The following is a 12,125-nucleotide window of genomic DNA, read 5'->3' as shown; positions in this document are numbered from 1 at the left end:
CAAAGCAAATCTTAACAAATACAGGAAAATTGAAATAATCCCTTGTACTCTATCTGACCACAATGGGATTAAACTACAAATCAGCAACAAGAAAAACTAGAGTATACACAAATTCATGGAGACTAAACAGTATACTACTGAATGATCAATGTGTCATTGAAGAAATCAAAAAGGAAATTAACAAATTCATGGAATCAAATGATGAGGATACAACAAACCAAAACTTTTGAGACACAATGTAGGCAGTCCTAAGGGAAATTTATAGTTCTAAGTGCCTATATTAAGAAACTAGAGAGTTTGTAAGTAAACAATTTAATGATTCACCTTAAGGCCTTAGGAAAAAGAAGAACAAGACAGACCTAAGTCAGTAGAAGGGAAGAAATAATAAAGATTAGGAACAAAGGGGAAAAAAAAAATCCAAAGAATCAATGAAACGAAGAGTTGGTTCTTTGAAAGGATAAACAAGATTGACAAACCCTTAGCAAATCAGTCCAGAAGAAAGGGAGGAGAGACAAAAAGGATAAAATTAGAGATGAAAAAGGCACCATTAAGACAGATAACAAAGAAATTCAGAAAATCATGAGGACATACTTTAAGAATATATATGCCTTTAAGTTTGAAAACCTGAAAGAAATGAGTGATTTTCTTGATTTATATGACCACTCAAAATTAAATAAGGATGAGGTAAACAATTTAAATAGACCTGTAACAAGTACAGAGATCCCAGCAGTTATAAAAAGTTTCTCAACTAAAAAAAGTCCAGGCCCAGATGGACTCACTGGTGAATTTTACCAGACTTTCATGGAAGAACTAACATCACTGCTTCTCATTTTTTCCCCATAAAACAAAAAAGGAAGGAATTCTACTGAACTGCTTCTATTAAGCCAGCATCACCCTGATACCCAAACCAGACAAAGCCAGAACAACAACAAAAAAAAAATTGCAGACCAAACTCCCTCATAACCATAGATGCAAACATTTTCAACAAAATATTGGCAAATACATCAGAAAAAATCATTCACTCTGACCAAGTAGGCTTCATTCCAGAGATGCAAGGATAGTAGAATATATGCAAATGGATAAATGTAATACATTATATAAATAGACGGAAGGACAAAAATCACATGAACATCTCAATAGATGCACAAAAGGCATTCAACAAAATCCAACATTACTTCATGGTGCAAGTCCTACAAAAACAGGGGATAGAAGGAACATATCTCAACATAATAAAGTTTATTTATGATAAATCTTTAGCCAACGTAATACTAAATGGGAAAAAACTTACTTGATGCTATTGCAAAAAAAAAAAAAATCAGGAACAAGACAAGGTTGTCCACTGTCCCCACTTTTATTTAATATAGTTCTGAAGTCTTAGCTATAGCAATAAGGCAAGAGACACTCATAAGGGATACAAATTGGAAAGGAAGAGATCAAGTTATCATTATTTGCAGATGATATGATTCTATACATAAAAGACCCTAAAGACTCTACCAGCAAACTTGTTAGAGCTGATAAGCACATTTAGAAACATAGCAGGATACAAAATAAACACACAGACATCATCAGCTTTCCTATATCGTAACAAACATGCAGAGGATGAAATCAGGGAATCTCTCCCATTCACAATTGCCTCAAAAAATTACCTTGGAATAAACTTAATCAAGAACATGAAGGATCGCTACAATGAGAACATTAAGACGCTCAAGCAAGAAACTGCAGAAGACACTAGGAAATGAAAAGACATTCCTTGTTCTTAGATTGGAAGAATCAATATTATGAAACTGGCAATATGACCAAAAGCAATCTATACATGTAATGCAATCCCCATCAAAATTCCAATGGCATTCTTCACAGAAAGAAAAAAAAAATCCTAAAATTCATTTGGAAGCACAAAAAAACCCTCAAATAGCCAAAACAATATTGAGCAACAAAAATAAGGCTGGTGGTATCTCCATACCTGATTTTAAGCTATATTACAAAGCCATAGTAACAAAAACAGCATGGTACTGGAACAAAGACCAATGTATAGATTAATGAAATAGAGGACCCAGATGTTAATCCAGGCAGCTATAGCCATCTGATTTTTTTTATTTTTAAATTTTTATTAGCATTTTCTATGATTATAAAAAAAATCTCATGTTATTTCCCCCCTTCCCCCACACTTTCTCCTTTGAAATTCCATTCTCCATCATATTACCTCCCCATCACAATCACTGTACTTACATATATACAATATCAACCTACTAAGTACCCTCCTCCCTTCCTTTCTCTTCCCTTTATGTCTCCTTTTTAACTTACTGACCTCTGCTACTAAGTATTTTCATTCTCATGCAGAAGCCCAGTCATCTGTAGCTAGGATCCACATATGAGAGAGAACATGTGGTGCTTAGCCATCTGATTTTTGACAAAAATGCCAAAAATATTCACTGGAGAAAATATAGGCTCTGCAACAAGTGGTGCTGGGAAAACTGGCTATACATAGAAGGATGAAAATAGATCCTTGTCTTTCTCCATATACAAGAATCAAGTCCAAATGGATCAAACACCTTCATATCAGACCTGAAACTCTGAAACTGCTAGAGGAAACCTTTCAACATACTAGTCTTGGCAAAGACTTTCTGAATATAAACCCAATTGCTCAGGAAATAAAACCACTAAGAAACCTCTGGGATCTAATGAAATTACAAAGCTTTTGTACTTCAAAGGACACTGTGAATAGATGTCCATCAACAGATGAATGGATGATAAAGATGCGGTACACTTAAACAATGGACTTTTATTCAGCAGTAAAGAAAAATGAAATTATGAAATTTGCAGGGAAATGGATGGATCTGGAAAGGATTATACTAAGTGACGTAACCCAGGCCCAGAAAACTAAACATCATATGTTCTCTCTCATATGTGGATCCTAGCTACAAATGTACAGACTTGTGTGTGAGCTGGAACCAAAAATTGGTAGCAGAGGCCAATAAGCTGGAAAGAGGCTATGAGGGAGGGAGGAGAGGGAAGGACTTAAGGGGATGGTATTGTATATATGTAAGTAGAAGAAAAGATTACAGGGGGTGGAAAGGCCTAAGCAAAACCAGGGAAAGAGATTGTGTAAAAGAAGGGCAGGTGGGGTGGGGGGGGGAAGAGTCAATCAAAATTCAAGTTATTCTGAATAAGACATAGGAAAACCTACTTTTTTGAATAATGGCACATCCAAAAGCCATAGACTTACTATAAAATTTTCAGTGCCAGGGATGGGATACCTTCCAGTGAGTTGTTGGCCAGGGAGGTCCCTATTGCCTCCAAAACATTACAGGCTATTACCAAGGTCCATGGTTTCCCTTGAGAAACATATGGTGAGACCCTATTGCTGAAAACATCACATGCCTGGGCAGCAAGGTCACTTAAGGTCACTGAGAAATCAAGCTGGTGCTGAGCTAAAGACCTTCTCCCTGTAGACCAGCCAACTGGAAGCTGGAAAAACTGTATAGCATGCAACCCTATGGGAGACAGAAGTCAACAGCAGTGAAAACAGTGGACACTGGAAGCCTTAAATTTGGCCAGACAGGCCAAATGACTGAACAAGTGCAATAGGGGCATGTCTGCTCTGGGGGAAAACTGCTCTCTAACTTGACTACAGACCCACTCTATGAGAGGGAATACATGTCTGGTACTGAAAACCTAATCAAAAGCCTATGGCAATGGAGGTCATGAGCCATAGGGGTGTAAAGCCTGCTCTTGCCTGGCTATATAAATATAAATAAATAAGCTGGGCGTGGTGGCACATGCCTTTAATCCCAGCACTTGGGAGGCAAAGGTAGGATTGCCATGAGTTCGAGGCCACCCTGAGGCTACATAGTTAATTTAATTCCAGGTCAGCCTGAGCCAGAGTGAGACCCTACCTTGAAAAACAAAACTTGAAAAATATATATTTTTTCTCACCAAACTGCTCTGAAAGCTCTACACTTAATGTTCATATTCATATATTAATTAAGGCTACTCTCACTTTTGGTTAGAGAAGCTTCTCTTTTCAGATGGCGATGATCCAAAAGGCAACGTCATGCTAAGAAGGAGTGACGGAGGAGTGTCCAGCACTGAAATATCTCTAGCACACCCTCCAAGGCTCAGGGTCCACTGTGGAAGAGGTGGCAGAAAGGATATAATGGCCAAAGGAGGGATACCACTCTTTAAATGCAACTGTTCAGACAGAAATGGGCTTCGATATCCATCACTTCACAGTGCCTAGCAATACCTTCACAAGACCGTCATAATAGTAAAAAAAGATGATGATATCAAAATAAGAGACTAATGGAGAGAGGGGGAGGGGATATGATGGAGAGTGTAGTTGTGAAGGAGAAAGTGGGGAAGGAGAGGGAACATCATGGTTTATTGTCTGTAAGTATAGAAGCTGCCAATAAACAATTTTAAAAAATAATTCAACCACCTTGAGATAATTAAGTCAAGATTCACCTAGACAGTATTTCATTTAAGAGAAATATAGACTCAATATTTTACATAAACATTTGCATGTATATCTGAGGTAAGGCACAACTATATAGTCCAGACTGGCCTGGAACTTGTCAGCCTCTGTATTAGGTAACACCATAATTAACTTTTACATTTTTTCTTGCTAAGAGCTGAAACAATTTCCTGTTAATTCTGAATTAAAGAAAAAAAAATCCTGTAAGTATTATAGTTATCAACAGGAATTCAAATGAGAAAGCTTTTTTTTTTTTTCTTTGTTTGAGGTAGGATTTCACTCTACTTTAGGCTGACCTGAATTCACTATGTCATCTCAGTATGGCCTTGAACTCATGGCAATCCTCCTATCTCTGTCTCTGGAGTGCTGGGATTAAAGGCATATACCACTATGCCCGGCTCAAGTGAGAAAGCTTTAATGAGCATTGATCCTTACCTGATTGACCTGTAGTCTTGGACCAAGGTTTGTGTATATCTCTTTAAGGAGGTCTATAGCTCGGCTGGCAATATCATCATTACTCTGAATCACGACCTAGGTACAAAAAGATTAAAGGTTAATCTCTCAAGAAACATATTAGCTAAGCATTTAAATTCAAGTCATATCCTCAGTTATAATCTGATTTTCATTATTGAGAAAAATAAGAGAAAGAAAATAAATATAAAATGTAACTCTTTGAAAATAGCAATTTGCTTAAGATTATAAGGCATTGTACTAAAGATAAAATGTCTTGATCAAATTATGAGTTAATAAAGGAGGAATTCATTTTACTTGGAAGAAAATAAGATACTACATGAAATACAATTTTAGTGTAGAGGGCTCTCTCCTGTATTCCATGTTTCTATAAATCTTTATTATTCACCTAATTACACTAGTAGTTTTCAAGCTATGCTGAAAACCCTAATGTTTAAAGGAGCATTTCAGGGCTGATCTCTTAAGAAGCTTAGGAGGACCAAGGGGATGCAACATGGGGACATGGAACAAAAGCACATAGGCTTCCTCTGTTCAATTATGTTTATATTTTGGATTATTATTTTGCTTGATTGTTACTATTATTATTAGAGATAAGCTCTTACTATGTAGTCTAGGCTGGCCTAGAACTAGCAATCCTCCAGCCTTCTCCTCCCAGGTGCTGGGATGACAGGTATGTAACACCATATCTGGAGTATAAATTTTGATTTAAAGTGTGTGTATAACACTATTAAAGTATGTACACCAGGAACTGAATTTAGGGTCATATACACTTAAGCATATACTCCCCCTCAACCTCTTCAACTGCTTAGAAAAAAATTAAAAACTGTTAAGCACTCTTAATACCATGCTAAACATTTTAGTTTATGATTTGCAGAAAAATATTTCATATTAACATTATTTAGATTAACATTATACTCTTGTAGGTATTTAAAAATACCTTTATAGTTAAAAATTACCAGTAAGTATACAATATTCATAATACCTTCTTTTCTCTATTTTAGTGTCAAACATATAACCTAAAATTAAAAGCAAAAAAGAAGAAAGGTCTATAATGAATGAAAACTCGAGTTGGGGTTATTAATTTACCTAGGAGACTGCTAATTTTTATGTTCCTAAATATAATAGAACACACAGATTCTTAGAGTAAAAAATAAGACCACCACTGTGAGAACAAGGAACACAGAGAGAACAAAAACAAACCTCTCTAGAGTAACAATTTAAGACAAAAATAAATTACCACCCCAGGTTTCTGGGACAAACATTAAGAGAATACATATTTTATACATATAGGAATACATACAAATTACATAATGTATTAGCTACAATTCCTTACTTGGAGAACTACATCAGATATAATGATTGGAGTTTCTAGTTTTGACTTACCCTCCAAAGATAGTCTAATCCTATCAACTCCAAATCATCCATCATATAGGCTCTTCTTTTTGCTATTAGTTTTCCTTCTCGACAATTCACAGCTTTGAAGAATCGCTCAAAACATTTCATTCCATTTTCAGTTAATAGGGAAGGATCAAGCTGAAGCACGTTACTTTCAAAGAAGTCCTTATTAATATCAGGATCTAAGTCTGGTTCATCTCCCATCAATTTGGAATACCACTTAAAACATGCTTCACGATCACAAAGGTAAACTGCATTCTCAGCTAAGCATTTCCATATCTGTTTTGCCTGAGGAGCACACAGCCACAGTTGGCCATCCTTCAATAAAAATCTGAAAAAAAAAAAGAAAAACAGCCATTAGATTTATGATTTATGTAATTTTTATCCTGAAAGGAAACCTACCTGTATACATAGGAAATTATATATACATCACAAATATATATGTGTGTGTGTGTGTGTGTGTTTGATTTTTTGAGGTAGGGTTTTGTACTAGCCTAGGCTGACCTAGAATGCAATATGCAGACTCGGTGGCCTCGAACTCACAGTGATCCTCCTACTTCTGCCTCCCAAGTGTGCTGAGATTAAAGGCTTATGCCAACACTCCCAATCAAAGCCATATATATATTTTTTAATTTTTATTAACATTTTCCATGATTACAAAATATATCCCATGGTAATTCCCTCCCTCCCCACCCCCACACTTTCCCATTTGAAATTCCATTCTCCATCATATTGACTCCCCATTATAGTCACTGTAATTACATATATACAATATCAACCTATTAAGTATCCTTCTCCCTTCCTTTCTCTTCCCTTTATGTCTCCTTTTCAACTTACTGTCAAAGCCATATTTTTAAAAGGATTTTTCTTTTTTCTTTTTAGGCCAGGTCTCACTCTAGCCCAGGCTGACCTGGAATTCAGGGCAAACCTCCTACTTTTGCATCCCAAGTGCTGGGATTAAAGGTGTACACTACCACGTCTGACTCAAAACCATATTTTTAAGTATAGTTTTTTCTAAGAACTCATTTCTCAGCTTTCATTGGACACTAAAATAGTAGATCCTCATTCAATAAGCCTATATTGATCAGTCCACTATGGGATCTTATAGAATTCTGCTAACACTCATTCTCTGAATTCAAATGGTTTTGAAAATTTCTTTTTATTTGAGAGAAAGATAATGGGAGCACCAGGGCCTTTAGCCACTGCAAACAAACTCCAGATGCATGCACCTCCTTGTGCATCTGGCTTATGTGGGTCCTGGGGAATCGAACAAGGGTCTTTTGGCTTTGCAGGCAAGCACCTTCACCTCTAAGCCATCTATCTCTCCAGGCCTGGCTGAGTTTTTAAAACCTGTCATTTGGGGGCTGGATAAGATGGCTTAGTGGTTAAGACGTTAGCTTGCAAAGCCAAAAGACCCTGGCTCCCTGATTCCCCAGGACCCATGTGAGCCAGATGCACAAGGAAGCGCATGCATCTGGTGTTTGTTTGCAGTGGATGGAGGCCCTGGTGCGTCCATTCATTCTCTCTATCTCTCAAATAAATAAAAAAAATACATTTTTCTAAAAACTTATTTTTGAAAAAATACAGATATGGATACTTAGAATTTAAAATAAAAACATGGCATTGTTGATATGGCATCACTGAAAAAATGAGGTATTTAAGAGACTTTCACAGATAACTAAACCTGTGTATATTTGTGAATTAAAAATATTCAAATTTTAATACTTTCTGATAATATATTACTCATCAGTTAGCACCTGGCTGTACTAAACATGCTATCTTCCACGATTTAAACTTTAAAATGTCCATCACCAACTGGATGTTTATTATCAATCAGTGATAGTCTTTAAGATCATTTTAGTTTTGTGACTTATTATCTTTGGTCATTAAAATCAAACAATACAGCAGGTGAATTATGCTATGACTAAAGTCTCTTTCTTTCATTAGCTCTCTGATTTCTTTCAACATTCAACACCCACCTTGTTCTGTCATATCTATGAATGAGAAAGAGAACATGTCATTTTTTTCTGAATAACCCAATTTTTAGCTAACAAGATGATGGCTGCATACTCAGATCCAAAGTAAGGTAGAGGGGCTGGAGAGATGGCTTAGTGGTTAAAATGCTTGCCTGCGAAGCCTAAGGATACATGTTCAACTCCCCAGATCCCAAGTAAGCCAGTCAAGCAAAGTGACACAAGCATAAGGTCATGCATGTGCACAAGGGGCACATGCATCTGGAGTTTGACTGCAATGGCTGGAGGCCCTGGCATAAAGGCATTTGCCACCATGCTCAGAAAAATTAATAAATAAACAAAATAAGGTGGAATGTGCTTATGCTGATAGGTTCCCTTTCAATTTCCAAGTATTTTGGGATCTAAGTTCTAGCATATTTTCTTGAGTTTTGGGGCCTTAAAAAGGGCTTCTAGAATCTAGTTTTACCTAACCCTGTGCATCTCTTATTTACAAATAAGGAAACTGAGGCCCAATGATACTTTTCTTCAATGAAAATCCCACTCAAAAAAAAAAAAAAAAAAAAAGCAGAGCTGTTCCAAGTTTTAGGAGGGGTTAAAGGAAAGAACTAGGTCAAAACTTCCCATTACCTATTCAGAAATATTAAGAAATCTATTCAGAAGTCCTAAATTCCTGAGCTTGAAAATTTATCTAACAGTAAGAGCACAGACTTAAGACACAGTTGAGAAGTACAATTCTGTCACATACAGGCTGTGTGATTTCCGTCAAGCTACTCTCTGCCTGCATCTTCTCTTTTTTTTTTTTTGATGCAAGCTCAACAGACTGGCCTTTTTCTTTTTTGCGAGAGAGTGAACTGGTATCACCAGGGGCCTCCAGCCACTATAATCAAACTCCAGATGTGTGGCCACCTTGTGCGCCTTTGCAACCTTGTGTGCCTGCCTTACATGGAATCTGGAGAGTTGAACATGGGTCCTTAGGCTTTGCAGGCAAGCACCTTATCTGCTAAGCCATCTCTCCGGCACACATCTTGTTTTCTTACTGACCAAATGTGAGCAACACTTCACTGAAATGAAAATGTCAAGTATTTAACACTTGTCAAATATACAGAAGGAGCCAGGCGTGGTGGCACACGCCTTTAATCCCAGCACTTGGGAGGCAGAGGTAGGCGATTGCCGTGAGTTTGAGGCCACCCTGAGACTCCATAGTGAATTCCAGGTCAGCCTGGGCTAGAGTGAGACCCTACCTCGAAAAACAAAAACAAAAACAACAACAACAAAAAAGAAAATATACAGAAGGCATAAAAATAAGGCTCCTTTGTCTTCAATGAGCTGTTATATAGGTTTCAGAGTCAAGGACTTGCATCCACTTTCTGTTCTAGTAAACCAAAATGATATAAAACTGGTCAGTCCACAATAGCTCACTATAGCAGTAAGTCTCAATGTGGAAAAGGCAGGTACTACTTAAGTGGTTAGAATAAAAAAAAAAATATAAAAACCACTTCAGCTGGATGTGGTAGCACACGCCTTTAATCCCAGCACCAGGGAGGCAGAGGTAGGAGGATCACCATGAGTTCAAGGCCACCCTGAGACTACATAGTGAATTTTCCAGGTCAGCCTAGGCTAGAGTGAGACCCTATCTCGAAAAAACAAAAAATCACTTTAACTTATTTGGGAGAAACAAGAAAAGGTTCCCTAAATCACTAGCTGAAACTGAGCACAGTTTTACAGCTTTTACCCTTGGATTATAATTTCAAGTTGTTTAGACATACTGCATCTTGTGTTTGGTATGTCCTCCATCTGCCCTCCCACCCCCCAGGTATTATGGACACGTAGCTTGTGCTTTAGAGTTTGGTAGCCGTCTTGCCAAAATAATTGTTGGGATGTTTCCAGGTCGATTCTCCCCAAGTTAAAAAATGATTTCAACTTTAAACAAATGCCAACTTTCTTACAATCTTCCATCCAAGTACTAATCATGCCTGACCGAGCTTAGCTTCTGAGATCAGATGAGATCGGGTATGTTCAAGATGTATTCTCCATAGGCAATTTTCTTAGAATCTGATGAAGAGTTTCTCTCAAGTTAAGCAATTATGCAATTCAATTTTCTCCCATACACATGTACAGATTTCAGTAATCTTAAACGGACAAGAAGATTTATAAGATACATATTTCTAACCATCAATCCCACAAAGTTACTTTCCTAATCTTTAGAAGTATAATCACTAAAAGAAAGCCAAGTATCATGGAGCAAATCCAGCTTTGGATACTACAGTCTGGCTTAATGGGATAAACCCATTTTTCTCGTCCTTGTCAGAAATTATGTTATTAGCATGATTTCAGATTGTCTCTGTCAGCCACTGTTATAACAAGGCACTCACTACAGGACCCAAACAAATCTGGTAAAGAGCCATTTGTCCCAAATTTCCTAGTCTCTATGAGATTAATATCAGCATGGTTCTCCCCATCTGGCTGTACCAAAACATGGAACTGTGTCCTTTAAAAATAATTATTTCTACCATAAACAAATATGAGAACTCTTCTGGGGAAGGTGGCAGAAGCTTTTAATCCCAGCACTTGGAAGGCAGAGGTAGGAGGATCACTGTGAGTTCAAAGTCACACTGAGACTACATAGTGAATTCCAGGTCAGCCCGGACTAGAGTGAGACCTCACCTTAAAACAAAACAAAGCAAAAACCAAATATGAGAACTCTACCTTAAAGATAAAGTGTGTTTTCTTCAAATACCAAGAAATACTCAGGCATAAAAAAATAAATAAAGTATTTAGCAATACACACAGGGAGATGTCCTGAGTGTTTTCTTAAATATTTTATTATTAATTAGCAAGGAGGGAGAGAGGGAAAGAGAGAGAGAATGAATGGGTATACACACCAATGCCTCTTGCCATTGTAAAAACTCCAGATACATGTACCGCTTTGTACATCTGGCTTTACATGTGTACTGAGTAATGAACCCAGACCATCAGGCTTTGCAAGCAAGTGCCTTTAACCACTGAACCATCTTTTAAGCCCTGAGATGTCATTTTAATTTTTATATAAGAAAATTTAAAGTGGCAAAGAAAAGACCACCACCCAATGAAGACAGCTAGACAGCATAGTCACACTGCATTCTTTACTTGTATCTTAAAAAGAATAATCAAACATACCTAAGGAAGTTAAGCCGTTCTTGGACTTCTTGAACATGACTATATCTACTTCCCAGTCTCACAGTTTGTGGGTCATAGTCTTCATGATCTACAAATTAAGAAAAACCATGCATTATACCCACTGGATATCCACACAGCTGACCTCAACCAAGGTAACTGTCTGTTTATAAAAGGTCATTAATCCTTTCTCATTAGAAGACAACTTAAACTCTATTAAAAACTGATAATTGGTGATTTATATCCATCTCAAAATGTCTTCAAAAAATAAAATCTTTTACATAAGCACAATAAAATCATCTGTTCAATGTGAATCAAAATAATTCTTTCTAGAACAATTCTTTTACTCATCTGCATACACAATGAAACAATTTACACATCTACCTATTCATGGGTACTGGGGTACTGAACCCAGGGTATCAGGCTTTATAAGAAAGTGCCTTTCTTTGTTTTGTTTTGTTTTGTGAGGTAGGATTTCAGTTTAGCTTAGGTTGATTTGGAATTCACCATGTAGTCTCAGGGTGGTCTCAAACTCATGGCAATCCTCCTATCTTTGCCTCCAGAGTGCAGGGATTAAAGGCATGCACCACCATGCACAGCACAAGGTGCCTTTAACTGCTGGGCCATCTCTCCCTCAGAAACAAATTATGATTACAGCTCAA

General features: G+C 37.1%; 1 protein-coding gene across 4 annotated transcripts in view; it reads right to left on the bottom strand.

Moving 5' to 3' along the window:
• Usp9x (ubiquitin specific peptidase 9 X-linked) overlaps nt 1-12,125 on the bottom strand; it is a 162,091-nt gene that overhangs the window by 71,160 nt on the left and 78,806 nt on the right. For all 4 annotated transcript variants that reach the window (XM_045140215.1, XM_045140214.1, XM_045140217.1 and 1 more), the window contains 3 exons: nt 11,467-11,554; nt 6,326-6,668; nt 4,907-5,002 (listed from right to left, as the gene is read on the bottom strand). In XM_045140215.1, the coding sequence (XP_044996150.1) occupies nt 4,907-5,002; nt 6,326-6,668; nt 11,467-11,554 (527 nt within the window). The remainder of the gene's footprint in view (nt 1-4,906; nt 5,003-6,325; nt 6,669-11,466; nt 11,555-12,125) is intronic.

The sequence above is a fragment of the Jaculus jaculus genome, chromosome X, assembly GCF_020740685.1.
Source record: "Jaculus jaculus isolate mJacJac1 chromosome X, mJacJac1.mat.Y.cur, whole genome shotgun sequence".
Taxonomy (NCBI): domain Eukaryota; kingdom Metazoa; phylum Chordata; class Mammalia; order Rodentia; family Dipodidae; genus Jaculus; species Jaculus jaculus.
Note: the sequence above shows the minus strand (reverse complement) of the source record. Positions and strands in the feature narration are given on the sequence as shown.